The sequence below is a fragment of the Seriola dumerili genome, unplaced genomic scaffold (assembly GCF_002260705.1).
Source record: "Seriola dumerili isolate Sdu_G_001 unplaced genomic scaffold, Sdu_1.0 BDQW01000081.1, whole genome shotgun sequence".
Lineage (NCBI taxonomy): Eukaryota > Metazoa > Chordata > Actinopteri > Carangiformes > Carangidae > Seriola > Seriola dumerili.
The window spans coordinates 856,303-883,172 of NW_019174336.1; the positions used below are offsets into that span (position 1 = coordinate 856,303).

Sequence of the window (26,870 nt, forward strand, 5' to 3'; positions counted from 1 at the left end):
AGCCCACTTTTAAAATGACTTTAGAAGAGAATTCTGTTTTGACATATTTCTCATTCATGTGTTGATCGTGGCTCTCGGGGTTCTAACTTTGCACTGTCCACCTTTGTTGAAGAGATTAAGAGATTCAGCGAAACAAGGACAAAACAACCTATATTGAAGCAAGGTGCGTGAGCCTCCTATAGCTTCATATAAACCTGATTTTACATTAATTATTTCAAACACTTGTCTCTGAATCAGAGTAAACACTGGAATTAATGTCTTCTGAGTCTAATTATCTTGTGGACTATAATGAGGATGAGTCATTTCACTGGCTGTGACCCGGAGTGAACAGTCAAGGAAGTGAATGAAAGAGGAGACATGAAGGCCATGAAGGACGGAGGCAGAGAGAAAACAAAAGAATACAGTCCTGTAGGTTGAATAACTGGTTCAACGTTGTCTGAGTTTTAACTGGCTTCTGTAATTTACTGCTTTGCTGTTATGCTAATACCTGACTCAAGGTCAGAGGAGATAAATACTCATAGTTGTAATTTGAATGTTTCAACAGATAGCAGCTCACGCACAGGCACCATATGTGTATTTAATGAAGTGGTTGCGACTCAAAGGTGCAGTTTATCCTCTGGATGAGGGAGACGTGTATAAGTAGTGGTGAGTTTGAAGAAGTTATGACAATAGCTGGAAACGGAAACACACAAGCCACAGGTAAGGTTGCTGCATTAAAAGGTTTTTATAAAGTGATGAAAGTTTCCATTTGTATTTCAGTACTTTGATTGTTTTACTGTTAACTGTTTTGGAAATGAACACGATGGACAGTATTCCTGTGGTAACCGAAAAACCAACACTGACCAACAGCAACGTGGCCATGTCTTCATTTAGCCCAAATTTATAAACTATCATTTTATAACCAGCTGAAGCAACCTCATTTAATAACGCTGTTGTTTGTTACTTATGTTAAGTTAATGAAATTAGTAAAAACCCACACACCACTGACTGACCTTTTTGAAGTAAAAGGTTTTTTCATGTGAGATAAAACCTTGAGGTTCCCTGTTGAACCTTTATATGAGAGAATTTTTAAATGTCTTCTTAGCACTCAATGTGTCAGGATGTCGATTCTTCTTCTTGTGTTTCAGGTTTTTGGCTCAGGATGACTTCCTGTTTGTTTTCCCTCTTCTTCTTGGTCTCCCTGTTTCCCTTCATCACTGCCGACAATCTGACGGGCATCAAAGTGCGAATCACAAACGAAGGACTGGCTGCTTGTAAATCTGCACACACTGTTGAAACCACATTAAACACTGTACCTCAGTAATACACATTAAAACACTTTCATTTATAAAGCTGACAAAACTTTTATATCTGAAACATACAGTACCTGTCAAAAACTCAACAATAACAACATTACCTGAGATTTACTCACTGACTCGAACCATTTGAAGATTAAATCATACAGTAATGCTTTAAATGTCACCACAACAAACTTATCAAAACTCATCTTCTCATTCACACACACACACACACACACACACACACACAGACATCCTCATCCAGTTTCTCATCTCAGTCTGTAAGTCTGTAAGTACTTGTACTGTCTTTTCAGTGAAGGATTTTGCTCTCACGTTTTTGGATGAGCTGATTAACAAACCCCAAGACTTTGTATGGACACGGGCAATTGGAGAATGCAGCATCAAAGGGTAAAAATACAGAATAACAATATACTTGTTATCACGTTATAATGTGATGAATAATATATTGTTATAATAACATGATGTTTGTATGTTGTAATAACTTTTGTAATCAACTTTTCACGTTACTTGATACTGATCCGTTTTTCTTGTGGCAGCTCTGAGTTTCCATCACATTATTCCTACAATTATTATTATGTTTCTTGTCTTGCTTAGTTGTTTGTTTGTTTTAATTTATTCATTTTATTTTTAATTCAATTTTTTTATCTCTATTAATTCAATTTTTGAAAATGTTATTCTCCATTTTTTTTCTTTTTCTTGTTGGTGTTCTGTTAAATCATAGGTAACCATTATGGTGAGACATGTTTAAACATACAGTAGATAATGTTGATGGCGGACTCTAACAATGAAAACTTGTCTATATAGAGGTCAATACTGAAAGTAAAGACATTTAGGGGCAACTGGTAAAAAAGCCGTAAACAGTACTGGAAAATGATGATGATTTAGATTTTCATCACATCCTCATACTCTCCTTGTCCATCCCCCACCCCCTCCACCCTCTCAGATTGACATTAACTAATCTGACAGTGGATCCAGCTCAAATCGTTGTTGGTGTTGAGAATTCTGGTCCCCAGTTTGAAATCAAGGACCTGCATTTCACCGCGGAACTTGGGACAGAAGTGAATCTGTGTTTATTTGGCAATATGTACGTATAAAAACACAAATGCTCCTAAACTATTTTCCACAGTTTATGATTGAGGAGACAAACTGCAGTGCCGGTGACCAAATCATTGTAATGAGAATCCTTCAGCTGCAACGGAAATTGATTTTTTTTACTGATGATTTGGCCTGTAATTTTAATAGTCTAGATGATTATGAACCATATTATGCTCATCTGTCATGAATCATCAGGTAAGGAAATGTGCCGTTAGTGTATTATTACTGCTGCAGTGTAAATGCAGTTGTACATGATGGAATCACCACTCTTGGAGGATGTTCATTCAGTTGTTTAATTTTGTAGAAAAAAGCTAATCACAGACATGCCACAAAGTTATCATTATTCAAAATACCAACCTTCTGGCTTTAAGAAACAATAAAAAAAGAAAGAAAGAAAATTGTTGTTGTCAGTCACAATTGCTTTTTTAGATCAAGCAGAAGAAAAAATATGGAATCACTCAATTCTGAGGAAAATATTATGGAATCAGCCTTTAATTTGTAGTTCTAAAACAAACACCTGCATCAGATTAAATCTGCTAATTAGTCTGCAGTTAAAAAAGAGTGGATTGACATGAATCATGGCTCCAACACGAGAGATGTCAGTTTAAACAAAGGAGAGGATTATAAAACTTCTTCAAGAAGATAAATCATCACGGAAAAAAAAGCAATTGTGACTGACTACAACACTTGTCTTTCTTTTTTTTATGTTTCTTAAAGCCAGAAGGTTGGTGTTTTGAATAATAATAGTAAAATAATAATAGTTTTGTGGAATGTCTGTGATTAGTTTTTTTTCTACAAAATTAAACAATTGAATGAACATGTTTCAATTCAACGTGTACAATTCAATGTACTTGATCATTCTCATCGACTATGACCAGAACCACAGTCACGCCAAGTGGTCACATGACGGTGGTCAAACTCTGACCATGACTCATGCTGCAGTTCTGGTTACATGACTCATAAACCCAACATCCATAGTTGGATTCCTGCAGGGGACCTTTGTGGCTTCTTTGCTATCGACTGTCAAATAAAATGAAAAACAAAAAATCTTTAAAAAATGATGATAAAAAAAAAGACTTCAGCAAAATAAAATTTAAAATCTACAAGTGATGCAGCCTGAGAGAACAGAAAAGTTTCTCTTCTTTTGCCATTATTGTTATAGCACAGTGAGGTAGACAGGAGAGTCGGGGAGAGAGGGTGGCCTCTGCAGTTAGGACTGAGCCTATGTGGTACGTGCTACCAGGTGAACCACTGAGGCAACTCCATTCAAAATTATACAAATTTAACACTTCTCTGCACATCACGAGCAAGAGTCACATGTCACTTCATGTCGCCTTTAACACATTATGAGGATATACGGTCACTTCAGCTAAAGTCTCATCATCTCAATGCACTGATCACTGGAGAAACTATTTAAACTCAAGTAATTGATTTGTTTTCTGTTCCAGTTACAGCAACACCATTGCCTTTGAAGGAAGCGGCGTGAGCACCAAGATTGGAGTGAGACTGATCCGAACCCAGCAAGGACGTTTGAATGTTGAGCTTCCGGACTGTCAAGTCAGTGCTGAAAACATTGCCACAAGCTCCAATGGGATATCAGGGTAACACAAGACTACACATGACACAAATAATAATTATAAAAAATGATGAGTGTTGTCGTGGCAGATCTGCATCATGCAGTTGCACGATCAGAGGGCGAGAGAGAGAGAGAGACAGAGAGAGACAGAAAGAGATGTTTTTTTTATTTTTTAAAAAAACACTATTTACATATTCATCATCTCAAACATTGAGTTCATTTAAAATAAAGTGCTTGTGCAAATCACATTTTTTTAAATAAATTATTAAGTTAAAAATTGTGCAAAATGCAGTCCATCAGAGTCGTTCGTGTTCTTGTGGCACCAAACTGTTTTAAAACTCTCTAAATCTCCTGTTTGTTTATAAAACCTGAACTCTACCCAGAGTCTGGCCCTGAGGTTTACCTGCCGCGCCGTCTTGGCCTCCCGCCCTTCTCTGTTCTCTATTCTGTTCTTCCTGCTAATGTAAATCGCCATCTTTGCTTCTCCTCAGAGGAACTTCAGGAGCTGCCACTTGTTTTTTTTTGTCTTTGTTGCAGCCAGCTCCCATGATAAAAACCCTCTGGTTAAAAACAATGTAAAAGAGACTAAGAACCAATGTTAAAAGAGAGAGGAGCTCAGTGAGTCTCTTACACTCAGTAAAAACATGGAACAGTCTCATGTTGGTTACAGATTGGACATTTGTTTAAAACAGCAGGATTAAGAACAGAAATAAAAGCATTAGAGGCACCATGTAAAATCCTCCACTGGAGGTCACCAGTCCGTTTCTTCAGGGGGGGCTTATAAAATCCTCCACTGAGGGCCTGGTCCATTCTGTCCAAGTCTCTGTGACCACACAGTGGAGGGTCAGGCCCAGAGCCCCAGGATCCTCTGGGCCACCCAGACAGACTCCGGCCCGAGCAGAGAGCCCAGGGCCTGGGCATCGCTCAGCGCCGGCCCCACAGCATCCACCAGCTGTCGCAGGGTCAGGTTCCCAGACCGTATCAGCGCTCCCATCAGGCTAGGTGTAGTATCACTGCTGACATCCAGCCTGGCCACACTGATCAATGGTTCTCTGAAGAATAAAAAATCCTCAGAGGCAGAACCATTTTAAACATCATGAATTTTAAGTAAAAACTGCTTCCTCTCTGTTGGAGCATAAACACTGATAAAAACAGCTTTAAAATGGTCGAACTGAGCTCTGATTTAAAGCAACCTCCCCTCAACAAAGTGTGGGACCTCCAGTGAGTTGGGTTTAAAAGCCCTGGAGAAGAGGAAGCCCACTCCTCCACTCAGAGAAGTGTTGTGTTCCCCTTCCCTCCTCCATTCTGCTTCATTTGTAAAATCACTGTGCGTTTCTTGTAAGAAAAATACATAATTTTTTAGCGTTTCATACATAAAAGCTCTCTTTCTTGCCTCTCTAACTCATTTACATTTAAAACACCCAGTTTAAAAACACCCATTATGAGTGGGATGTTAAAAACTAGAGTAAAAACAAATAAAATAATTAAAACACACATAGCTGCCTTTCCCCTCATCGCTCATTTGTTTGTTTGTTAAAAAATCAAAAAGAAAGAGCAAGAAAAATCAGTCACCCGTTCACTCACTCACACACCTCACTCCCAGCATGCACTCCGAGAGAGAGATGAGCTCAGTGCATCATGGGAGTCCCCAGCAGTGTAGGCCTGTAGCAGCATCACTGAGATAAGAAATAAGGTTTGGTTCAAGGGGAAACAATTCAACAGTTCAATGGTGTCTTTAACACCACAGAATTATCAAATTTTCTAATTATTTAAAATTTAAAATCTTATTATTTCAGTACAAAAATATCATTGCAATACACTTGAGTTACTAAAAGTACTTGTATTAATGTATTATAATTATTGGTGCATTCATGCGTTCATCACTTTAATGTCACAGCAAGGCGGGGTTAATTTTACCTACTTGACTGACTATTGGGTAGCTCAATCTGTAATGATACATCAAAATGTTTTATCTGATCATATTGTGTATTAATGATCTGAATGTGATTGACTGATATGATTTTCGCTGTTTGTTTTTAGGGCTGTTTTGGACACATCTGTAGCACTTTTCCATCAATTCTTCATCAGACAGGTTTGTTCCACTTTGAGTGTTCAACAAAACTAAACTAGAGGTCTGGACTGCCCCAGGGTGTGATGTCATCAGGTAGCTTCAGCCTTAACTCTGGGTTTTCAGTCCTACGGTGGTGGTTTACTTGTTACCGGGGTAAATCACTATAGTAACTGATGCTGACCTCCTGACCCGCCCGTCAGGTTATGTTCAAGATAACAGATCAATGTGTATAAAAGCTCCACCTATTGAAAATGACATCACCACCATGAGAGGGTCTCTGAGGAGATCAGAGTGACAACCAGAGGCAGTGTTAGCTGGGGCAGTGTCTGCTCGTCAGCAGCCACTGATCTTTCAATTTAAAACACTTACATATAACAGCTCATAAATAAATAACAGCGCTGTACAAATAGATACTCCATGTTAACAAAGCAAAAAGTGTGATTGGCCGTGACACGGTCAGTGAACAGCATCGCGGGTGGAGAGCAGCAGCGAGCGGGGAAACATCTGAAAGAAGCGTCAAATTGACAGAAAGACAGGAATCAAAACTTCCGGTCAGGACTTTCACAATAAAATCAGAGCAGAAACAGAATGCAGATCATCACAAAGATCATGGGTTGCGATTAACCATAATATTATCATATGATTTTTTTTTTACCAGATCCCCCACCTCTATCTGTGACTGTTGGCCGCAGCTTCACATATGTGAACAGTAACAAAGTCTATTCCAGTTGCATTTTTATCAATATCTTAAATTAGACTTCAGTTATGTTCTGGCCGCTGTCTAATGGATTAGAAAAAAGTTGGCCTGAGGAATAACTGACTTGTCGACCCCTGATCTACAGCTTTATAATAAGTGGAGGTTGGTTCAACAAAGGTAACTGAGACTCTCATTAATAAATGAAGCGGTGACACTTTGTGAGTTTCATCATCTAGTGTGAACGTCAGTCGTCACTGCTGGACATAAACAACAGACACAGAACTGACCCTGAAAATATCAAACCAGGAAAGTTTGATATTTTGGCAGTCTGTTCTAGTTGCAACACCATGTCGGATGTTTAATGGATTCATGTCAGTTTAGTTTGATTTTCTGAATATTTTTATGAAACATTATCACTAATTCTACACTTAAAGACCAAGAATTAAAAATGAACAGAAACAGATGAGTCCATGTGGCTTTCCTCTGGACCACTAAATCCTAACTCTCCATGGTGTGCTGGTTTACACTGTAAAAAGATAAAGAACGTGTTCCTCTGATCTGTTACTCAGACCAGTGAGGAGCTCTGCAGGGGAGATGGAGGAAAGTATTTTCAACAGAAGATTAAAATAAAGACCCTTTACGTTCTGTCCTGGTGTAAACACAGAGCTCAGTTCTGTGTCATCTGGTGACCCTCCTGAGCATCTGGTGAAATGGGAACACAAACTCATAATGTAAAAAAAAAAAAAATCTGATTCAGGATTTGCTTTAAACCCAGTGGTATCTGACACTGAGAGTGAAATACAGCTGATTACCTGACAACAGGATTGTTTGTCTGCCTGCAGCTCTGTACTTTGGTCCGGAGATATGCTGTGCCTAAAGTCAACACCATGTTGGGGAACTTCATCATGGTGCAGAACTTTAAGAGCGAGAACTACAGCATCGACCTCAACTTTGACTACACTCTGAGCGAAGACATCACAGTGACCTCCAGCAGCATTGACGTGTCTTTCAAAGTGAGAAACAAACACAACCAGTCTGCTACACGTCACCATGATCCTGAACACAAGCTGCCACCTGCACACCAGAAACTAATCCCCACTCTCATACCTCAGGTCTCTAAATGGAAAGATTCACAACAAGTAGTTTGAGAAATAAACAGATGTTAGTGATTCTGCAGCCTCAGATCTTCACACTGGCAGTTTTCATACATTTCATGATTTACTTAAGTAACCTTTTAAGTGGTGAGTAATGGTGTAGTTTTACAGTGTAGTGTTGGTACTTGAGTACTTCCTCCTCCACTGCTGTTTGTAACCTGTACTATACTGAAGTGATCTATGTGTTTCAGGCTTTGGTGTATAGTCAGGGGAAGACTGTGGACATGGCATCATTAAGGACAGGTACAAATCCAGTTTTCAGCAAAAGTGACAGGATGGTTAATGTGGGCATCTCTGAGTCCGTCTTCAACAGTGCCGGCATGTCACTCTACGACTCAGGACCCATTAACGCCACCATCCCAGGGGTGAGGAAAGCTAAAAAAAATAGCTAATGGGACCTTTATTCACCTTTTTACCATGGTACCAGCATATTACAGAAGTGTTTGAGCATCTGCTTTGTCAGAAATCCAGCATCAGAGCAGCTGATGAATCTGTTTCCAGTGCAGCCAAACAAACACAGCCAGTTTCCACACAACACCAGGACACAGTAAAAGAAGCTGGTTGTGTTTTTGAGGAGTTGGAGGTGTGCATCGCTATCACTGTCAGTGCTGACCTCTGAGACAAAATATATTGTGCTTCCTGTAGCTGCTTCACAATAAAAGCCAGCTATACCTGCTCACTTTAGTTTTTACCAAACTAACAGGAGGGAACAGCAACTTTGTTGGGGACTATTTTCAACCACAGGTTAATCCACATTTGATGGTCTAGACTTATAGTTTGAGATAAAACTGAAGCATTTAGTTTGTTTGTCAAATGACTTGCCATTGCTCCTCCTCTCATCATCTCCTCTGCAGTGGAACTCAGGGTTAAATGCTGTTCTGAAACATGCAAAACATTCTGTGGTAAGCAGAAACAATTTATGTCAGACAGTTTCATAGTAACCATTTAAACACATTTAAATGTATATATATACATATATATATATATATATATATATATATATATCCCCCGCTCAGACACAGGACAGGACGTCTCCAGCAGCTGGGAGCTGAGCTGTCTAACATTTCCTCAGCTTGTTTCTCTGATAACTTCAGATCCAGACGTCCGACGACTAAAATCCTTCATCTGGTTCAAATACAGAGCTGAAAACCACCAAGGTGTAAAAAGTGTATGTGGCTTAAAACTAGATAAAAGTCAATGTTGAGCTTCTGTCAGACAAACACACTGACACATGATCATAGAGGATATGATGTCACTGACAGGCGACCAATGAAACGTTACCAGGATTAAAATCACAGATTCCTCTGGTTTGAGAATTGATGGAAACGTGGGATAATGTAAGAACACAACTCAATTAAGTCAATTCAAAATATTTGAAACAATAAAAAACCTTTTGTTTGCAGTTAACAACAGCAGGTCACAGTTTACTCAGCATTCAGGCTCCAGGTGTTTGGTGCATTCATTATGACTATGTTCACATTTATAAATCATATTATATGATGTATTTTAATCTTCAGGTCTGGTGTGCATCACTGTTATTGCTAGTGTTCCTTCTGATGCTGTGTTTCTATAACAGCTGAAGGGTGCTTTTACTTTGGAGCTCACTGAGGCGCCGCACATCACCGTGAGTCACAAAGGATTCTTTGTCAACATGAATGCCACAGCCCAGTCTCTGGAAAAACCATCTCAAGAACCTCATTCAATTGTAAACGCACGCACGCACGCACGCACGCACGCACATGCACACTGAACTGAACAATCCCCAGCTGCAGTGTTTTATTGCCCATCTCACAGAACAGATAGAATTTATTTGAAAATCACACTTAACATCCTGTCCTTTCTGTTGTGAACTTATTCATTTATTACATTTATGAGAAACAGAGTCTGAAGAACTTCATAGAGAATCCTCCTTTTTTAAAGTTTCCTTCAGTATGACAGTGAAACAGAACATTATGATACACTGCAGACAGCAGCTGTAATCAGCTGTAATCAGCTGTAATCAGCTGTGGTAATGAGACAGCCTGACTATAGGGAAACAGATACAGACTAAAAAACAATAGAGCTCAAGTTGTAGATCAGTTGTAGATCACCATGTCAGATTTTGAAAACCTCTGGTTGTGAGCCAATCATCACAGAGCCACATGGTTCTAGTTGATTTATGCCTTAGGAGGTAGAGTAGGTTGTCCACCAAACAGAGGGTCCATGCTTTGATCCCTGGATCCTCCAGTCCACATGTTGAAGTGTCCCTCAGCAATAAACTAAACCCCAAATCACCCCTGATGGCTGTTCCATCAGTGTGTGAGGATGTATGGGTGTGATGGGTGAATGGGTGATTATGGCTTGTATTATAAAGCGCTTTAAGTGGTATTTAAGACTAGAAAACTTATAAGTACAGTCCATATACCATTTACACAACCGCCTTAGTCTTCTTCCTCTGCAACAAAATGATCAAACTCTCTCCTGTTTGTCTCCTCCAGAGCTGTCAGGCTAACATGAAGATCGATATCAAGAGAAGCAAATTGGTTCTTCTCTCTAAAGACATTAAGTAAGAGCACAAATACACACACTCACACACTCTATACTACAGCATGGTACTGTGTAGCCCTGTATAGGCTACAGCTTCATTAGAATTAACTCTCAGTAAATCTTTTTCTTTTTCAGTTGTAAAGCTAATAGCTGGGTTGCAACAATTCTGGTAAGGAAATGCTGCTGTAATGTATCTAAAAACATATCTTAATAATAAGAACAATGAAGATGTGAGAAATAACAGTGTGTGGTGTGTTGTTTCTGTTCAGATCAAATTTGGGAGCGGTACCCTAACCCTCTTTAAGTGTAAGCACTAACACACTAAATTACACAGTCTCACTTCACTGTCCACATTCACTTGAAGCCTTTAGTTTATGTGCGTGTGTGTGTGTGTGTGTGTGTGTGTGTGTGTGTGTGTGTGTGTGTGTGTGTGTGTGTGTGTGTGTGTGTGTGTGTGTGTGTGTGTGTGTGTGCGTGTGCGTGTGTGTGTGTGTAGGGTTTAGTGTTGGACTACCCCTCCCTCTACCTAAAGGTGTGGAAATCACTCATGAAAAGATCAACTATTATGACGTGAGTGTGTTTACAGCTGCTGCATCTTACATTGTACTAAATAGGCCTACAAGTATACTGTACTGAATTCAATATACTGTACCTTGATATACTGTGCTATAATCTATACTATCATTTTTGATTGATTTCACCAGTTCTTTGCTTCTTCAGATATAAACAGTAACAGTTTCCCAGCCTGAAAACCTCCCCTGTTACTGCTGTCTGCCAGGAGACGGCAGACACTTTACTGTAGTAGAGTACTAGCTAATACTAGCTAATATAATGATGTTGCTTAATAAGTTTATTTACTGCACATAAAACTAAACTCCACTGCCCTTTTTCTTACTTTATTAAACACTGATATAGTAATTACTATCAACTACTTTACATTATGTTCCAAATGTGTGTCATATACCAATTATTATATTAGTTCCATCTACCAGAGACTACACATTGCCTGAATACTACCTGATACTGTGTTGTGTGTGCAGGGCTTCATAGTGATTGAGGGGGACCTGAACGTAACTCCAGTTACAGAGTAATAAATGTGAGCGTCCAGCTTGACCAGGATCGCTCTGCTCTTGTGAAACTCATTATGAGGCTTGGATCTGCCTCTTTCTCTGTAATAAAAAGCTTCAGACTTCATTGCTGAGTCTCTGGGTTTTTTTATAACTGTAATGAACCAGTGAGAAGAGGACTGACAGCAACAGCCATTAAACTGATTTATCTAAATTACATCTGTCAAACATGAATATGTAGCTGTGAAACCCACAAACCTGCAGCTGAACTTAGTGCGGTAAAGAGAAAAAAGCTAAATCAGATCAGTATTTGCTCACAGTTCTTAAAGTTGTTGCAGCATCTTGGAGAACCTGTCTCAGTTCCTCTGTCTCTTCATGTCATCCCAGACTGACTCCATGATGCTGGGATCAGGACTCTGTGGGGGCCATGGGGTAAAGGGTCTCACTCTGGAAATGGCAGATAGCCCTGACGATATGAGGGGAAGTGATTTGGGTATGGGGGGGGGGGGTGCTCAGGGAATGAGGAGATAGTTAGGATTTTGGAGTTGACTGTAGATATGGGAGGTAGTCAGGGTATGGAGGGGTACCTAGGTCATGGGTCGGTGCTCGGGGGTTTGGGAGGTACTTGCAGTATGGGTTAGAACTCAAGCAAAAGGGGAGGTAATCAACACCCAGAATTATTTCAACTTTATCTCAGTCTTTCATAGTTGCTATGAACAAAAACATATCTCTTCAGGAAAGGGTCACACAGTTTGATTCTCCTCTCTAGACAGTCTGTGCTGCAGCACTTCAGTGTGGAGACGGTGTTTAATGAGTACTTTAACATACAAACCAGAATTCAAACAGGAAACTCCCACATCATTTCATACAGAGCACATTTAAAATGACTTTAGAAGACAATTCTGTTTTGACACTGTATATATAAGTCTTGCACCCCCAGAGTGAAACTGTCCTTTAAAAGCATCTCATCAGGTTCACCTTTAATTTGATCTGAAAATGTGAAAATCTGTTTTTGCATATCATACACTCCACTGCAAGTGGGTAATTTATTTTCCCAAACATGCCACGTTAACAAATACAATTTAATAGTGATTACAATTAATTACAAGTAAATAAAATTAAGAATGGATCTTTACTGAAGAAAAAAAACATTGCAAGTTCAGTGTTTCAGTCAGAGAAGAACAGCTACTGTAACTGTGCTGCTCTCCTTCATTCATGATGAATTAAAGGTCCAATCAGAGCAACAGAGGGAAGTTCTTACATTGTTTCTCCAATGACATCATTAATGAAAACTGACATAGTAAACCTCACTGCACCTGGACCCTCTGTGGAAAGAGATCATTTATGATTTTACTTTAAACTTGAAAGTGTGTAACTACTGTGTAACTTTCGGAAAAGAAATAACCTTTCATAAATGAAGAGTTGATTTTATGAGCAGCAGAACAGACCCTTGCTCAGTTCAGTTCACTCAGAGGTTTACAGCTACAGTCTACATGGTCTGGTGCGAGCAAATCTGTGGCTCCTGTTCAGCAAAGATTATATCAGGCAGTATCTTAAATACACCACTAGGTAGTGCTGTTGCAGTGTATTTTGTGTGTTAATGGCTGCCTGCATCACCCATCCAGTTAACCTGTTTATTTACTGTTACATACAGTAAATCACATGTTCATGGCACTGCAGTTCATTAGAACACACAGTAATCTTTATTTTAAGAATACACAGTGTGTTATTTCAGTTTTACTCATTTTCTAAATGGAATATGTTTCTATAAAGTTTACTGTCACTCCGCAGTGAGGAGCTGAGCCAGCAGCCACTGTGGTGTGAAGCAGCAGAGACAAGGTAGTAAGGTTCCCGGTTAGATAAGGCAAAATTTAAAGTTGTTCACTGTGTTCAAATCACTGCACAATGATCTAGGCTCCACTAAGACTAATGAACTGCTCTTTCATAAATCACTCATTACATCTAAACACGTGGGTGTGACGCCGACACTGTCCCTGCTCAGGTGTTTATGTGCTGGCAAACAGTAGCACAACTTTGGCTACAGCTGAATTAAATGTTAGAAACCTGCTGAACTGTTTCCAACTGTTCACTGCAGAGGTTTGGCAAACAAATAAAAACTACATGTTGCAGTTTTGTTTGTAATGTAATGTGCACGTCTTCAGACTGTGGGAGGAAGCTGGAGTACCTGAAGAGAACCCACGCAGGCACAGGGAGAACCCGCAAACATTAAAGGCCCCTAGCCTGGGGTTCAAACCCAGAACCTTCTGGCTGTAAGGCAACAGTGCTACCCACTGCATCACCATGCCGCCCCAGCATGGGTCATCTTCACTTAAAACATTTAAAAATGATGATGTGACTTTTGTTGGTCTTGTATCAAACAAACATGTCCCTGTACATCGGGAGAATATGATTTGTAGTGCGGGGCGTGTCTGTAGCAACACAACACTTATGGTGCTAACAATGTGACACATTTTACCTTTATCAATAAAAAGTGATTTGGATATTGCACTTGGCCTTATCTCATCATGATCTTATTTCAATTATATTTCGATGAATTGTTCAGCTCTAGTATTGATCCTCTTCTCTCAGTCTTGGCAGGAAAGTGAACGAGCACTTTTCCAAATGCAACTATTCCCTCAGCTTGGGTTCGGGTTGTTATGTTTGAGCTGTTTGTTAAAGTAACGTGTGGGGCACTGTGACTGTTTTCTTTGACTAAGTGAAACCACCTCAGCAGGCTGTATGAATGTATGACAGTGTGAGCAGGTCCAACAAGTGTATTCTGTCTGTCAGTGAGGAGGCTGTTGGAGACGTTACCTGCAGCACCTCAGGACAAACACCTGAGCTGTGATTCAAATTGAGAGGAAGCTGGATTTGGACCATTTAACTTAGATTAGTTCATGAATAAATCCACAGCAGGGATTGTATCATGCCTCAACATGGCAGCAGACCCTGAATGTGAACTCTTAGGAGCAGTGGGCTGAGATCATGTGATCAGGACCAGGTCTCACTCTGGAGTCGGCCCGTCCTCTCCATGGCTTCAAACATTTGCTCAGCCTCGTCGGCTGACATGCCTCCCTCCTGCTGGAACGCCTCCTTCAGAGCGTCACTCACACTGGCTGGCATCTGTTTGGCGTTGCTGCACACAAACAAGACAAGGTCAGTGATGTATACAAGGTAGTCTGTCAGAGAAGGGCGTCCCTCTGTCTCCTCAGAGAGCACCTCCTCTCTAACACCTCTAACACCCCCACATGTCTAACTAGCTCCTACTGTGGACTTCACCTGATCTCCTTCACTTATTAAACAGATGTAGGACTCTTACACACAGCTCTTACACCAAGGTCTCTCCTGCTCTGAAGCCTCAGTGATGTCCCTCACTGTAAGTCTCTTTAGATAAGCGCTGATATAAGTGTCTGCCAGATGAGTAAATGTAAATGTAACCAATGATTATTTTGATTACTGATTTATCTATTGTTTATTTTTTAGATTATCTTCTTTTGTCTGACCAACATCACAAACCAAAAATATTGAAGTTACAATGATATAAAACACAGTATGAGTAAATCATCGTGTGAGAAGCTGGAGACTCAAAACAGTGGAAAATAGTGGAGGAGTAAAATTGGGGCATTTACAACAGAGACAAGGTTAAAGCCACAGTGAGCTGTTCACCCACTATCCTGCTCTGTACAGGTCTGTGGTCTGTATTTAGAAAGGTTTAGTTCTGTGGTCAAACTATTTGTTGGTGAACAATGTATCTGAATATATTTACCACTACCGTCTCCTCTTTCTTTATTTATTGGATAAATGCTTTTACTCATGTGTATGTATATGTGTATGTATGCATATATTTGCATATATGTATATACTGTATGTGTAGGTATATGTGTAAATGTGCGTATGTATTATATGTATATAATTATATTGCTTTTTTCCATTTTCTTTATTCATTATCAATCTATTCTATTAATTCTATTAATAATTATATTGTATTTTACTACATTAATATTGTTATGGAAATGTTTTTTCTTTGATAATTTAATCCCATTGAATGACTGTAATTGTGCTTTGGCAACACATGGAAAATGTCATGTCAATAAATCCTGTTGAACTGAATTGAAAACACTGACCAACAGCGGGTGTGTAGCTTGCCTCTTATCACAGTGAGGTTGCCAGGTTTGATACCACACTTCAGTCCTATACAGAAGTACTGGGAGGTACACTGTTATCACTGTCGCCACGGTGACAATAAGATTAAATATCCAGATTAGTGTTGGTGCATCGGACTCACCCAGCGATGTAAAAACAGGCACTTTTATTGGCGATCAGGTCCCACAGCAGCTCAGCGTTCTCCTTCACACGGTGCTGCACGTAAACCTTGTCCTCCTGAACAAACAAACAAACACCCAGTCAGTTTCATCATCATCTGCCGGTTGAGGCAGGGGCAGCGTTAGCAATGAATGCTGGGTATTGTAGGAAAGGTTGAAAGGGTTCTGGCCAGTTAAAGGCAGCGTGGATGGACCAGCTGCACACATTCTCACAGGTTAACTTGACAATGAATTTGACTTTTCATCTGGCGCCACCGTCAGGTCAAAATGTCAATCTGTCCGATACATTGGTTTATCTGTCCAACAGTTAGTCCTGGTTTTATTTCTTTATTCGTTATGTATCTGATCTGTGGCAGTACAGTGATACCGGTGATTGAGTTTCTGTCCCTCCCTGTGAGTGTGTGTGTGTGACCTGGTCTCGTGAGAAGGCAGTGAAGAGGGTCAGGTGTCCCGCCTTCATCATCTCCTCCCACTCTGACCTGAAGTAGAAGTCTCTGGACTCTGAACGGCAGCCGAAGAACAGGACATTGGCTAAAGAGCGGGAAGACAAGAAGGAGGCGTCTCATCATCAGAGGTCTGACAAAAACTCATTTACTGAACAGAGGAGACAAAGTCAGAGAGGTGAAGATCTCACCGGTTTTTCCTTCAGCAATCCTCTCCTGTATAGCAGACCTGAATGGCGCCACTCCTGTTCCAGGTCCAACCATTATCACAGGGGTGTCCCTGTCTTTAGGGAACTTCAGAGTGCCCTTCTTCACCCACAGAGGCACATACACCTCCCCTGCAACACCATGTAGTAAAACACATCCACAGTCAATGTTTATGTAATGTAACAGGAAATCAACATTTTTTTGCGTCAGGAGGTGTTTGTTTATTGTTCTATCCTGCAGGAACACAGGACTTGTCAAATAGCAGCCTTTATTTTCCTCAGTTCTTCAGGTTCCTCTGTGTAGAGACACAGTTCACATTTTTACAAATGCATTCTGTCATATCTCAGTAAGATGTCCCCCTGGTTTCAGATCTTGTCAATGCTGTTTACCTCTATGTTGCTGTTGCTTTGATAAATTCAGGACAATGTTCATTTCCACATAACTAACAACAACAGTGTCATATCCTTCACTCTGCAGCTCTGAGTTTAAAAAGAAATCCTGTTCTCATTCACTCATTGACTGCAGTCTTTCCACTAGGTCTTAAACTGTCAATAAAGAAAAAGCTCTCCAGTGTCGCTCCTGGTAACTTTTTATTTATTTATACATTATTCATAGATTTTTATTTATTTATTTCATTGACGGGATTGGTGTTTGTATGATTAGTCAATGTTGTATGTCAATGTGAATCAACTGTAATGATAATTTATGAAAAACTAATGCAATTATAGTTGTTCAGGCAGTGAAGCAGTATGGCAGTGTGTCAGGACACTTGTTTGGAGGTGATTACCACTCCTGCTCTTTGTCTGTGTTTGTCCACAGACTCTGCTTGGCGTTCAGCCACACAGTTTCTAGCTGCTGCTTGTAACCTCCACTCAAAAGATTATGTTCTCTCCTGTGTCTGTTTGTTTGTTTTTCAGCAGGATTAAGCAAAAAGCACTGAGCCAACTCGCACCAGAGTTTTTCCTTAACATTGCAAAACTCTGTCCAATCTTCACTACAACTGGCACAGATGATCTGTAGACAAAGCCTCAGAAAATCACATGGATTTTTGATTTTCCAAAGTATTCATCCATCCCAAACAGGAAGTGAGGTCATATCTCAGCAACAAGTCCTAACATTTTTTACCTGAACTTTATTAGCGACTGGTATTTATTTGTTATTAATCCAGACTCTGCAACTGTTTGAGCATTTTCTTCTACCCGGTATTGGTATGAGAACTGTTTAATCTGGGGCAATAAATCCTAAAAATAGATTCACTGTGTTGACACATCTTTAGCTTTATGCTATTAACAGACAACAGAATAATACATGCCAGCCTCAGCCAGTCAGAATAAAGGAATCTCTATGCCTGAAGCACAGGCACATTTTTGTGAGTGATACAACATGTAGTGAAAGACCTTGAGCGGGGTCCAGGGAGGCTAACCAGGTGGAGCAGAGGCCTCTTCGTGGTTTATGTATCTTGGTTTTGTACCGGACAACAGCTACCAGGATCTGAAGCCTGTGTGGGTGAGCCTGAGACAAGAGATTACACTGTGACTTCTCCTGGATCTGTCTTGAGTAATACCAGTGAAGGCATACAGATGAATCAGCATATTTTTTCATAGCAGTTAAATCGTTGCTATAAAGGACAATCTACCTGGAGAGAGGAGGCGATGGAGAAGGAGCGAGGCTGGATCTCAGGGAAAAGATCCAGGAGATAGTCCACTTTGAGTTGTGCTGTAGTGTGGGGGAAATCTGCCAAAACCTGCAGCAGCAAGAGCAAGACATACTCAACCAGCAGATCAAAACACAGTTTTATAGATTTAAAGCCTCAAACAAATCTGACTCCTACTATTACTACAAATATTCACCAGGACTGACTAATTTCTTACAAACAAAAACGTGTAACATCAAAATAATCTGACATTCTAACGATGTAAGAAGCGAGGCTGGGTCTGTTATTGTCAGGTTTAAACTGCAGCCCAGCACTGACTCCACTCCTCAGCTGTCACCTCCAGTGCGGTGCGTCGGGGCCGGTTGCAGTAGCTGTGCAGCTCGGACTGTCCTGCCGCTGAGCTGAACTCAACCAGCTTTTCTTGCTCCAGCTCATTGTTGGAGAAGGTAGACAGCATCTCAAAGAAGGAGCGGCGGGGGACAGCGCCGATGTCCAAGTAACTCTCCACCAGGTGGCGCACAGAGCAGGGCTGAGGAAGCCTGGCTGGAACTGAGGAGACAGAGGATCGTGCAGAAAGCAGGTGGTTGAAGGCTGAGTAACAGAGGATCATCACCATCAGGAGTTTATTAAGGCTCAGAGTATAATCACCCAACTCCGCACTTGCTTGTAGCTCATGTAGTTGCTTTTTTAGCTCACTGTATTTGTTTTATGTCCTGCAACTTCACTCTCACATGGCGTCTCAAAACTCATGCACATATAAACCATGCACATGATACGAGGACACATAACAGTATCTACGAACAGAGAGGCCTCTTTTTTGTTCCCTTGTGCACAACTGTGGTCCTGAGTGCACGGGGCTGTGACAAGCACGAGCTCGCTGCTCCCTACATGCCCCCAACCTCTCAGCACTCGCCCACTTGTCAAGTTGACTTTGGAGACTTTGGAGGCTTTGGAGGCGGGGCCAGTGGCTGATTTTTTGGCTATTCAAAATAATAATTTTGGATTATGGCTCATTATGGATCTGGGATGGTTTCTCATTATGGATACCTGATATTAAAATTTGACTAGTAGCAATTGGATTGTAGATATTTTTCCAAGTAAGAATTCTATTGCAGATATATTCTGATATTGAAAATGTAATTGCAGATATCTGAAATTAAAAGCCCAATGCACACGAAAGTCAAAAAATTATATCTGATTCGACAACTGTGGACAGGAAGAACTGTGAATACCTGAAATTTTCTTTTTGAGTGGGAAGAATTTAATTACAGATCCATCTATTAAATGGAAACAGCAGAAGTTTTAGATTTTAAATTTTCGTTTGACTAGTACAATCAAAGTTGTAAATATCTTGAAATACAATTTTTACTGATAAGTGTTATTGTGGATATCTTAAATTACCAGTCTGACTAATGAGAATACAATTTTGACTAAGAGAAATGATATTATAGATATATATCTATATATCTATATGTAAATATAGATATATAGATTACTGTTAAAACGGCTGCCATAACTGGACTGACAGTAACCAATCAGAGGAGTGGAAACGGCAGCCATTGTCCTGCCTCCAAAGTCTCAGAAGTCAATGAGCTGATGGAGACTAAAACAGAGTTAAAAACTGATTGAATATTACACTTGCATCCATCACGTGGACACAAGCACAATGCTAATGTTTATGTTGGCTAAAATTGGTGGCTGTCTTTTTGGCTGCATCCTAAGAAGAGGCTGCTAACTATCTGGCAGTAAGTGAACTTGCTAAACAGCATGTGATTGGCTAAAAGGTGTGTGTGTGTGTGTTTGTGTGTGTGTGTGGGGCGTCAAGTGGCGCAGTGGGTTGAGCAGGTGCCCCATACGTAGAGGCTCCTCGCTGCAGTCGGCCCCGGTGCGAATCCCGCATCAGATGGCCCTTTACTGCATGTCATTCCCCCTCTCTCTGCCCCCCCATCTCCTTTCTCTCTCTTCTGTTCTATCATAAAGGCATAAAAACCCCCAAAAATATACTTGGAAAAAAAAAAAAGGTGTGTGTGTGTGTGTGTGTGGCAGAGATTGATTCTACTGTGATGAAAAGTGAAGTTGTGAAATAAAATGAGACCTTGTGGAAAATTCTGATGAAAGTAATACGACATGAGGTAAAACTGTCACTGGGAAAAATTCTGAATGAAATTTCTATAATGAATACAGACAAACTATTAGTTTGATTATTTCCCTTAATAACATCTTCACTTTAGGCTCCAAATAATTAAAACCTGTCAAAAACATGATGTTAATGAAATGTATTTACTATGTAATCGCTTTTGACAGTATACTCTTCCATTTGAAGCCAAGTGCTAAATAAGACACACACACACACACACACACACACACACACACACACACACACACACCTGCAGTGTTGTCTGTGGGCCTGAGAGTGAACCTTCCCTCTGGATCTAATCCCAGCAGTTGGCAGAATTGTTCTACGTCTTCTGGTGCATTACGAGGACACATCATCACCACGTCACCGGCTGCAAACCTACACAACAACATCACAACTCAGGATGGATCAGGTCTGTACAGCACTTTATACTTTCATGTTGCATTCAAAAGGAAGAAAATGTATTAACTATGGTTCGGTGCACACACGTTCATTAGGTTATTTTACAGGACAAAAGGGAGGAGACCACCTTAAATGGGCTAGTTGTCCCACATGGACCAATCAGGTCACACTACAGACTGATGTCATTCTTCATTCATAAGTAACATCATGGAACTGACAATATCAAGAGATGGAAATATAGAAGATAAATCTTTCACACCAAGGCTACTCACTGAATGCTGGATCCAGTGATGTCGAACTCGATGTGCCTCACATCCTGGAAGTGTGACGGGTCTGTGACTCTCCTGTTGGACACCAGTCTGGCAGGAAAGGGATGAGACTGGGAGGGGACAGTTTGGTCTGTGGTTATCCTCAGCCTGTCACCTGTCTCCTCTTTCACATCATCCAGGAAGTGGAACGTGTATGTTGGAGGAAGTCTGCCACAAGAAACAAGCAAAATGAAATCCCGTGCAGCTGCATAAACATCTGCATAGACCCCAAAGAGGATTTAATAATGAGACACAGAACAAAGACACAGAACAAAGTCTTAATCAACCACAGAATGAGAATCAGGTGTCAACACTCACGGTTCATCTTCCCTCAGTGGTGTCACATCAGCCAAAGATGAGTACAGGGTCAATACTTTCTCCCAAAATGAAGCGAGCCACGGGTCAATCACAGCATCTGACCTGTTCAAACAGATGTTGAGATGAGCACATAACAAACAGCAACATCCTGGTCGTATCCCTCCGCCAACCAGACAAGCTGCAAGAACTATGGTCACAACCTTCTCTTCTGTTTCCCAACTTACAGTCAGAAGTGTTCCTGCACAATATTATGATGTCACAGTGAGGCTGACCTTTGACTATTTGGATACAAAATGACATCACTACATGATTTTATTCTTTTACATATTTGTGTTTAATTGTATCATAATGTGTGTATGAATTCATGAGGCTTGGCCAAAAACCTGTTTTGTAAGGTCACAGTGACCTTAAAGGGACAGTTTGTTGATGTGGGGTTGTCTGAGGCTACCTAGCTACCATCAGAGAAAATCAACTCTTCCTACAAGAGTGTTTCACATTAAAAGCCCTTCAGCTGCTTAAGAACACCATCTCCTCCCTTTCCTGGTTGTCTTTTAATGTGAAGCATGTTCCAAACATCTGCCAAACGGCATGGTAAGACCCGATCAGGGAGCGACTGTGGGTGTCTGCATCATCATTTCCAAAGCTCTCAGTTTCTGTCCATCCAGAAACAACACAATCCTGGAGTCTTCAAACTAAAACGGTGTCTCTGTTTTAGAGGCTTGAAAACTCCAGAGAAGTGTGGACACCAGGCAGAGTTTTAAAACTAAAACGTAGTAGTGTGGATGCAACCTTTGTGTTTTGTGTTGCAGAAGCCCAGCAGGTGAGGTCAGGTCATCGTTTATATTATGAACACCTGGGCCTGTTGTTCCCGGCACTGTAGGAGCCCACTTGTGCCATGATGGAGAGAGAAAGGGGAAACTCTGCCCCCCGTGCTCCATGTGCTTGTCGTTGCTTTTCCCTTTTACCAAGACTTCACTTAATATTTCATCATTCATGCATACACTCCCACACTACTGATTTACTGACCACCCTTCATAGCATTTTGGCCTTTCTATTTGTTTGTGTTGGGTTTGAATAAATGAATGGTTTTCTTTGCTTCAGCTCCTTGTGTCACCTCCTGTTATTTGTCAGTGATAATGAGTTTCTTACCCCAGGTCATGTTGGTCGTCTGCCAGCCCGACAGGCAGCAGTGCGCTGGCTCCCAGCTGCAGGAGGCGCTTGTGAAGCTTCTTGGCCACAAAATTGAACCTATGGACAAAATCAGTTGATGTTTTGAAGACGATGAGATATTCTTAATATGAGTGTGAGAACTGTGAATGTGATAAGCACCGACTTTGGATAGGAGGAGTCCCCAAGGCCCAGTACAGCACAGTCCAGGCGACTCAGAGACCCAACAGGTAAAGATTTTCTGAAGAGAAACCTCCAGAAGTTCTTTAAAGAAAGTGAGACAATAGAGACACAAATAAAGGGACAGGTCACCCAAAAGCTCAATTAAACTATTCTTCCTCTCATCTTTTTCTTATGTCACATGTGTTATTTGTGTTATTACCTTCATATTGTCTGGAGGGTCTCCTTGGCCTGTGGTGGCACACACAAAAACCACCAGAGACTCAGAGATCAGGTTGGCCTGTTTGAAGAGAGGAAACACAGCAGGCCACAGTGTTTTCACGTGATTTGGGTCAGCTTTGAACAGTATATAGGTCTGTCACCCACCCCTCTCCTCGCCATACATAATAACACCTCACGCACCATGTTGTAGTTATCCAAAGGCAGCACTTGAACTTGCAGACGCTTCCTCTTGGCCTGCCGTGCGATCCTCTGGGCCGTGTCCTGGGCAGTGCCAGTCTGGCTCCCGTACAGGACGAGGAGAGGCGGCTGTGACATTATGACTGAAAGAAAAAGCGAAGTTACAAACGGCTCTGTTAATTAGAAGGGCATGGACCTGGGATAGTAAAAAGAGGGGACTAAAACACAAATGAAAAAATACATGAAAGAGTATGAACTCCACACTCAAGAAGAGAAAGTGTTCCAGAGCAGAAAAATGAATTATTTGATCTGTTGGTATCACTTTACAATCAGACTCCCCTTATAAAGGATTTATGATTGGTTTATAACTAGTTAACTAATTTGCTTGTTAACACTTGTAAATCATTTATTAGCTGTTATAACACATTAGATAAAAAGGGTAACAGTGACCTGCTGCTTGCCAAATAGTGAGCCCACATGTCTCTGTACTGTTCAGCCTCATGTCTCATTAGTTACTGAGCTTCCTTTGTTTTCTCCATCATCAGCATTTGTACCTGCTGCTTCATCACTTTTGTTCAGTTACTATCAATGAACCACCGTCAGCATCTTAATGCTCAAACAGTTGCATATGGCAGATCAAATTATGGCAGATCACATGATCATATCAAATAAGCAGATTCATCCTCTGCAGTGTTGTTCACCTTGACAGACTTGTGCTGTGGAATTTGAATTTATCCTACTTATCCTAATGTTGATATTTTCACATCATTGTAATAGTGTGTTTTCTTCTTGTTCTGCATGTGGTCACTTCATCATGTGTTGGAATGATGTTCATGTTCAGTGTGGTGTGTATTGTATATAGTGAAGCAGGTGTAGTCAATTTGTTTTTAAAAGGTGCAATACGTAAGTTTTCTCTGCTGCCGAACATGGTGGTGACTGTCGCTTGTCAAGAGCTTCAGCCATTTTTCATTTACAATACAAAAGGTTATAATACGTCCTCTGAGCAGCTACTTCTTCAGGGCAGACTCGACGCTACAGTGACTCGCTATCAAAAAGTGACAAGATGGGCCTGCCAGACCCCTGCTAACTGATTAGCATGCTAACCAGAAAAGAAAAGAAGTGGTGGAAATTGAAGAAAACTGCCTACACACTCTGGCCACATGAGGGCAGGCATTGTCCTGCACCTGGAGGAACCAAGGGCCCACTGCACCAGTGTCGGGTCTGATCATCACTCTGAGGATTTCATCCCAGTGTCTAACAGCAGTCAGGGTACCGCTGGCTGTGACATGGAGGTCTGTGCCACCCTCCAAGGATCTGCCTCCCCAGACCATCACTGACCACCACCAAACTGCTCATGCTGGATGATGTTACAGGCAGCATAACATTCACCACAGCGTCTCCAGACTCTTTCACGCCTGTCACATGTGCTCAGTGTGAACCTGCTCTCATCTGTGAAGAGGACGGAGCGCCAAAGGCAGACCTGCAAATTCTGGTGTATTCTGGCGAATGCCATTGGAGCTGCACAGTGCTGGGCTGTGAGCACAGTTCCCACTAGAGGACTTCGGGACCTCATGCCACCCTCATGGAGTCCGTTTCTGACAGTTTGGTCAGAAACATGCACACCAGGAGCCTGCTGGAGGCCATGTGTAGGGCTCTGGCAGTGATCCTCCTGTTCCTTCTCACACAAAGGAGCAGGTAATGCTGGGTTGATGCCCTTCTACGGCCCTGTCCAGCTCTCCTCGTGTACAGCCGGTCTCCTTGTATCTTCTTTTGAGACTGTGCTGGGAGACACAGCAAACCTTCTTGTGACTACACGTATGGATGTGCCATCCTGGAGGAGCTGGACTACATGTGCAACCTGATTGGGCTGCAGGTACCGCCTCATGCTACCAGTAGTGACAAAGACACTAGCAAAACACAAAACTAGAGAAGAATCAGTCAGGAACGATTAGGAGAGAGTGTCTGTGGCCACATCTCCTAAATGGACAGATTGATATCCCTGAAGTTTAACTGACTTATACTGTGTTATACTGTGATGATTAAGTGTTCCCTTTATTTTTTGAGCAGTGTAGATTGTGTAATGCACACTGATGATATAATACTGAGGTGTTAATGTTATAAAATACAGTGCAACATTATTCCAAGCTTCTACCTCTAAAGACCCTTTCAGTTTTATAAATATAACCTTCAAAAAAATGTTTCTACAAGGTTCCCAGAAGGTTCTCTAAAGGTTGAAACCTTTGAAGAATCATCTTTTGAACATTGTTCTATCATCAGTAAAGTCTTCAGTAACTGACTGACATATTCCAGTGAACATCCAGGCCCTGAGTGTGCTTGTACAGCTCAGACAACCAGGTGGAGTTCAAGACAGCACACACAGAGACACTGACACTATATTCAGATGTTTGAAGTAATTTAAAGCTAATAATGTATGATTATTATACACTGAACAAACACTTTTGTTTTTGCTCCCATTTTTCATGAGATGAAATTAAAGATCTAATATTTTTTTCTAAATTCACACAAGATATGTTTCTCTTTAATCTTCCTCACAAATGTGTTTAATCAGTATTCATGAAAACTTCTCCTTTGTCAAGATCATCCCTCCACCTGACAGGTGTGTCATATCAAGATGCTGCTTACACATCATGATCATTGCACAGGTGTGACTCAGGCTGGTCACAATAAAAGGCCACTTTAAAATGTGCTTATTAAATGTGTTTATTATTAATGTAAATGTATTTATTAGACACTGACCTTTGGATTTCTCATGACTTGAGCTACAGCACTTTTTGGGGGGAAACTCATGGGTCAGAAAACACATCTTTGTACAGAGTTGATCAGGTAGAATTTTTGACCACTCCTCTTCAAAGGCTGTGTGAAGTTTCTGGATATTGGCAGGAAGTGGAACATGCTGTTGTACATGCAGATCCAGATCATCCCTAACATGCTCAGTGGGTGACATGGTGGGTGACTCTGCAGGACACTGAGCTTCCAGGAATTGTGTACATCATGCTGCAACATGAGGCAATGATAGCAGATGAATGGCACAACAACAGGCCTCAGGATCTTATCTCATCATGGTAATTCTGTCTGTGTGTGTCTCTTTTGTGTTTTCGAGAAAAAGTCTCAGATCTTTTATTTCAACTCATGAAAAACGGGACTAAAAACAAAAGCATTGCATTTCTATTTTCGATCAGTAAACACATAAAATGAATATGTCAGTCAGTTACTGGATGTGAAGACTGGGATCTCACTTATTGTTTACCAGATAAATGTGTATCATTTTTTGTTGCGATGAATTTATGTGTTGGTCTGACACTGGTCCTGTTCATAGGAACAGATCCGAACAGCCGTCCAGGCAGCAGGAGAAATTAGTGATCCAGTGAGCTCACTGATGCAACAGGAAGTAAAATGTGACCAACTTGACGTAAGTGTGTCACCCCTGCAGTCACCGGCAGTTTACGTTGAACACTAACTTAGTTGAAGTCGAGAACGAACGCAGCTAAAAAAGACAATTCGACCGCAACCCCTCTCTGTTTTCACCCCTCGCTGTCGCATCTCTTATCTAAAGGTCTCTGATGCTACTGATTCTATTGTGGGTATTGCGACAGACCATGACCTGGTAGAAGGCTTGTTAGCCGGCTGGATAATGTTGTTATTTTTATAAATATTTATAAGTAACGTATATGACAAAATACAAAGGAAAACGGACACCTACCTACCGCTGCTCTGTTCGTCCACTACAGCCTCTCACGATAATGACACTGGCAGCTAACTGCTTTGAATGAGGCAAACACCTCTAAACACCTCTGTCACACTTTACGGCAAGTCTGCTTCGAGTTTTTA

General features: G+C 41.0%; 3 protein-coding genes across 4 annotated transcripts in view; 2 read left to right on the forward strand and 1 right to left on the reverse strand.

Moving 5' to 3' along the window:
* The first annotated feature begins 621 nt into the window (after nucleotides 1–621).
* On the forward strand, nucleotides 622–11,611 carry LOC111221223. Of its 2 annotated transcripts, none has more exons than XM_022744589.1 (14): nucleotides 622–699; nucleotides 1,128–1,253; nucleotides 1,592–1,685; nucleotides 2,242–2,382; nucleotides 3,842–3,994; nucleotides 6,010–6,061; nucleotides 7,580–7,750; nucleotides 8,083–8,256; nucleotides 9,468–9,596; nucleotides 10,369–10,436; nucleotides 10,553–10,586; nucleotides 10,687–10,723; nucleotides 10,914–10,987; nucleotides 11,458–11,611. In XM_022744589.1, exons 1-14 carry the CDS (start codon nucleotides 663–665, stop codon nucleotides 11,506–11,508), a joined length of 1,341 nt encoding a protein of 446 aa, XP_022600310.1. In that variant the 5' UTR covers nucleotides 622–662; the 3' UTR covers nucleotides 11,509–11,611. The 2 variants fall into 2 exon arrangements, with proteins under 2 accessions (XP_022600310.1, XP_022600312.1); XM_022744591.1 differs by having other exon boundaries at nucleotides 9,468–9,515.
* Nucleotides 11,612–12,235: 624 nt separating this feature from the next.
* Nucleotides 12,236–26,764, reverse strand: ndor1 (NADPH dependent diflavin oxidoreductase 1). The gene is made up of 15 exons (XM_022744628.1): nucleotides 26,747–26,764; nucleotides 23,025–23,164; nucleotides 22,825–22,902; nucleotides 22,609–22,706; nucleotides 22,425–22,523; nucleotides 21,276–21,377; nucleotides 20,922–21,125; nucleotides 20,498–20,625; nucleotides 18,448–18,659; nucleotides 18,093–18,200; nucleotides 17,854–17,968; nucleotides 16,441–16,587; nucleotides 16,219–16,337; nucleotides 15,770–15,864; nucleotides 12,236–14,620 (listed from the first exon to the last, which is right to left on the reverse strand). Exons 2-15 carry the CDS (start codon nucleotides 23,157–23,159, stop codon nucleotides 14,476–14,478), a joined length of 1,785 nt encoding a protein of 594 aa, XP_022600349.1. The 5' UTR covers nucleotides 23,160–23,164; nucleotides 26,747–26,764; the 3' UTR covers nucleotides 12,236–14,475.
* megf10 (multiple EGF like domains 10) overlaps nucleotides 24,182–26,870 on the forward strand; it is a 70,421-nt gene continuing 67,732 nt past the window's right edge. Inside the window, exons 1-2 of the mRNA XM_022744420.1 lie at nucleotides 24,182–24,313; nucleotides 24,479–24,608. Of these exons, the coding sequence (XP_022600141.1) occupies nucleotides 24,182–24,313; nucleotides 24,479–24,608 (262 nt within the window). The remainder of the gene's footprint in view (nucleotides 24,314–24,478; nucleotides 24,609–26,870) is intronic.